The sequence below is a fragment of the Centrocercus urophasianus genome, unplaced genomic scaffold (genome assembly GCF_019232065.1).
Source record: "Centrocercus urophasianus isolate 14NV4802_14NV808 unplaced genomic scaffold, USGS_Curo_1.0 seq_21, whole genome shotgun sequence".
Classification (NCBI taxonomy): domain Eukaryota; kingdom Metazoa; phylum Chordata; class Aves; order Galliformes; family Phasianidae; genus Centrocercus; species Centrocercus urophasianus.
The window spans coordinates 9,746,836-9,751,020 of record NW_024884767.1 but is presented as its reverse complement, the minus strand read 5'-3'; the positions used below and the strand labels follow the sequence as shown (position 1 = coordinate 9,751,020).

Below are 4,185 nucleotides of genomic sequence, written 5' to 3'. Positions count from 1 at the left end.
AGTTTCAGCTGAATACCTGCTTATGACCTCTTAACAATATTTTCAGGGGCATTTATCCAGTTAGCCCTTTCTGATTATGCCTACTGTTACCCACCTACAGCACTAGAAGCCTACTAGAAACCGAAGCCTATTGCTGTATTTATTATTTAGATAGGCTGACACGAGCTGTGTGGACAGGATCAGGTCTCGGGTTTGTGCACCGAGGTCAACAGCAGGGTGACAAACACCGGCACGTTAGGCAAGCACCACGGGGGCAAAGCAGCAGGACAGAGCTCTCTCTTCCCAGACGCGGAGCAACTTCGCGTTGCTGGCGCTTATTGACGCCGTGAAGTCACGGCAGCTAGCGGCTCAGCTTTCAGCCTTCACAGACCATGAGGAACGCATCACCACGGCCTCGTTCACCATCACAGACTGCGGGAAAGCGGCCAAAGGCGGGCGCCTGGTTTTACCTTCTGCGATAGGTAGAACTTGTAGTAGTAGAGCTGGAAGAGGAGGAACACCAGGCTGGTCAGGCTCAGCACAGCCAGCACCGCGTTCTTGTTGACCTTCTGCATCAGTCCCGGGGCTGCACGACAACGCCGCCCCACAGCAGCTCTGCGCCTCTCATCTTCCCCACTGCGCAACGCCCCGCCGTCGGCCTGCGGGGAAACGCAGGGGGGAGGCGTCGCACGGCCCTGCGGCGCCACTTGGGCCGCGGCAGCTGCGCTCAGGCGGACATCGCAGCGCCGAGCTCCCAGCCCCCGCGCCGGGCCCCCCGCGGCACGGAAGGGCCGCCCTTACCTGCGCCTCCACCACCCGCTCCGCGCCTCCCGCTGCGCGCATGCGCGCCCGCCCTGGCCCTCAGGCGCAACGCAGCCCCCGCCCGCCCTTCCTCCCCCCGTTCTCGCCCCGCCCCGCCCCCATCCCAGGGACGCCGGCGCGGCAATGAAGGCAGCGTGGTACAGGTTGAGGTGTACGCATCAGCTCTCAGCTTTATTCAGTAATACAAAACACTGGCAACACACACCCGTCAGAGACAGCGGAAGGCACCCTGCCTCCAGCGGGCGGCGACGGGTCTGCGGGCAGGGGGCTGCCGAGGGATGGGCCGAAGCGTGATGGCAGATGAGATGAGATCCGGCAGATGAGATGAGATCCGGCAGATGAGATGAGATCCGGCAGATGAGATGAGATCCGGCAGAGCGGCCCGGCCCATAGGAGTGAACTGGGGAGAACGTCTGCCTCTGTCTGAATACGAGAAGCAGCGAAGGAGGTTTGTGCCATAGCTTCGTGCCGTTCTTTGAGGAGAAAAAGCAATGAGGGAAGAAAGACAAGTCCCCTTCTGCCTTCTCAATTTGGTACTTAAAGGAACACATCTCAGCTGGATGCTTTTACATCATCCTTTCTGCAATCCGTGCAAAATTCCTAAATTCGTGCACCTTCTCACAGAAATGAAGATAACCTTCTGCTATATTCATTCGAGGGAAACCTCCAGTTCCTTACAGGTTGTGCTGAAGATATTTTAATGCTGAAATATTACCAGTAACTGCTCAAGTAAGTAGTAGTAAAATCTCATTTTGGTCATTTAGAAGATCTCCCCTGACTTGCCAACCAAACAGTCTGTCTCCAGAGCAGTGAGGCTCAGCATTGAAGTCACCAGCTGTATTACTGCATCGGACAGAAGATAATCCCAGCCAAAGAACCATCCCTCCTATCCCTGAAGCTTCCTCTGGGAAAAGCAGCTCCAAAGGCTGCATGCATCTCTCTTTACCCTCAGAGCAAGTTCTTAACAAATATCATTAATATACTTTGTACAAACAGTGTATCAACTGTATCACTACTATATTGGTACTCAAATCAAAACAGACACTAGCTCAAAAAAAAAAAAAAGTCTAAAAAAATCTAAAGTGCTTAAGGCAATTCTTCATATCCCCATTTACTGGAAAAAAACAAAACAAAACAAAACAAAACAAACACAACACCAACAATGGAACTAGCTGTTAGCAGCAAAGATCTGAAATCTGTGCAAACTATTGTAACAAATTTATCTTTCAAGAGTACAAAGTCACATGTTAAGTTAATTTAGGACATTGGTTAGACTAAAACTTGCAAGTCAAAAGAATCACAGTATGAAATACTTCATGCTGCCTTCAAACTAAGCATTAAAGAAAAAAATTACATAGGTTGCTCTGAAAGCAACGCCTCTTATTTCCATGGAAACTACAATAGATACAAAGATAATACTATTTGATAGAGCTCGTTCTCAGCTACAAAACACTTTTTCAATACAATCACCACCATTAGCTATGCATTTTTTTTCTAGCTGGGAGCAAGAGTGCAGCATGCAGGCCTGTAAAAATCTGCTCCAGCAGAAGTGACCCTCTATGGCCACTATTGAAACACACCACTCATTGCCTCATCTTTACTCACATCCACTGTTTGATCTCCATACACATTCAGCAAGTGTCAATAAATGTCAGTGGGTGCCACTATTTCCACATGGAGGAATTCAATGACACACCTTTGCTTCACTCCCACTTCCAAGTCAGACACCATTCTGTCAGGCTGCCTGTCTGCTGCCATTTTTCATGTAACAACAACTTTGGACCTGCTCCAGCACCTCAATGTCCTTTCTGTACAGAGATGCCCAAAACTCAACACAGTACTCGAGGTGAGGCCTCACCAATGATGAATACAGGTGCAGGATGACATCCCTAGTCCTGCTCACCACACCATCCTAATATAACCCAGGATGCCATTGGCCTTCTTGGCCACCTGGGCACAGTGCTGGCTCATACTCAACCGACTGTCTATCAGTACACCAAGGTCCCTTTCCATCAGGCCTCTTTGCAGCCACTCCTCCTGAAGCCTGTAGGGTTGCCTGGGGTTGCTGTGACCAAAATGCAGGACCTGACACTTGGCCCCATTGAAACTCATACAGTTAAACTCAGCCCATCAATCCAGTCTATCCAGGTCCCCCTGTAGAGCCTTTCTCCCCTCAAATAGATCAACACTCCCGCCCAGCTTGGTGTCGTCTGCAAACTTACTGAGGGTGCACTCAATCCCTTCATCAAGATCATTAATAAAGACGTTAAATAGAAGCAGTCCCAGTACTGAGCCCTGGGGAACACCTTGTGACCTCTCTTATTACACTCTCATTACAGAGTTAGATTACTCATGGTTGCTTCTCATTACATACTTTCTGCTCCAGAAAGAAAAATTAATGTTTATAGTAGGGTAAATTTAAACAGAAACTGTAGCTGGACATCCAAAACCAAGCAGATGACCAGATAGTAGGAACAGGCACTTGGCTATTTAGGAGTCTATTAACTACAGCCTAAAGAATAAGTCCCAAAATAAGAAGCAAACATCATAATCCTTCTCTCTAAACACCATCAGGGCCCAGGCATGCAAATCTCACATGACAATGACATTTTTGCAGTTGAGCTCTACTCAGATGTTCACTGCAACTAAAAAAAAAAAAAAAAAAACAAAAAAAAAAAACAAAAAAACCCTAAAGAAATAAGGAAGAAATACTTGAGATTTGGATAGTAACAACTGTCTATGTGATAGCTTCAGATGCTGTTCATTTAAGGATTATGTCACAATCACAGAACCACAGGGGTTGGAAGGGACCTTCTGCAGACCAGTAATTCCAACTTGCTGAAAAGGCAGGTTCACTACAGCAGGTTGCACAGGAAAGCATCCAGGTAGGTTTTGAAAATCTCCAGGGGAGACTCCACAACCTCTCTGGGCAGCTTGTTCCAGTGCTGGAACTTCTCTTGACTTGATGACCACATTCTTTTTATTGCGGCCTTCTTGGCCACAAAAGCACACTGCTATTTCATGGCCAACCTGTTGTCCACCAGGACACCTGGAGCGTTCTCTGCAGAGCTTCTTTCTCCTTTCTAGCAGGCCAGTCCCAAATCTATACTGATGCATGTGGTTATTCCTTCCCAGGCTTAACTTCTACTACCATACCACCTCCTCTGACACTGTGAGCCAACATAATAAACTAGGAGGCATTACTTTCAAAGCAGTTCTAATATGTAGCTGAAAAAATTATTTCTAAGCTCTTGGACTTGATTAGAGGGAAGCAAGCAGATTTTTTTTTTAAACAGTCAATGATATACAAATAATTTTCACTGAAATGTTAACTCTTTCCACAAAGAATATAACATGCCTTTTTTGTTGCTGCTGTTTTTTTTT

The 4,185-nt window shown here is 47.4% G+C and overlaps 1 protein-coding gene across 3 annotated transcripts in view; it reads right to left on the bottom strand.

The window, feature by feature from the left end:
* The window catches only part of FKTN (fukutin), a 19,104-nt gene extending 18,303 nt beyond the window's left edge, over positions 1 to 801 (bottom strand). For 2 of the 3 annotated variants that reach the window (XR_006169603.1, XR_006169604.1), the window contains exon 1: positions 450 to 632. Coding sequence is in view for 1 of the 3 variants with exons in the window: in XM_042823018.1 (XP_042678952.1) it covers positions 450 to 554 (105 nt within the window). In the remaining 2 variants the exon portion in view is untranslated. Of the gene's footprint in view, positions 1 to 449; positions 639 to 780 lie in introns of those variants that run through there. The other variant, XM_042823018.1, reaches the window with a different exon arrangement.
* Positions 802 to 4,185: the final 3,384 nt, after the last annotated feature.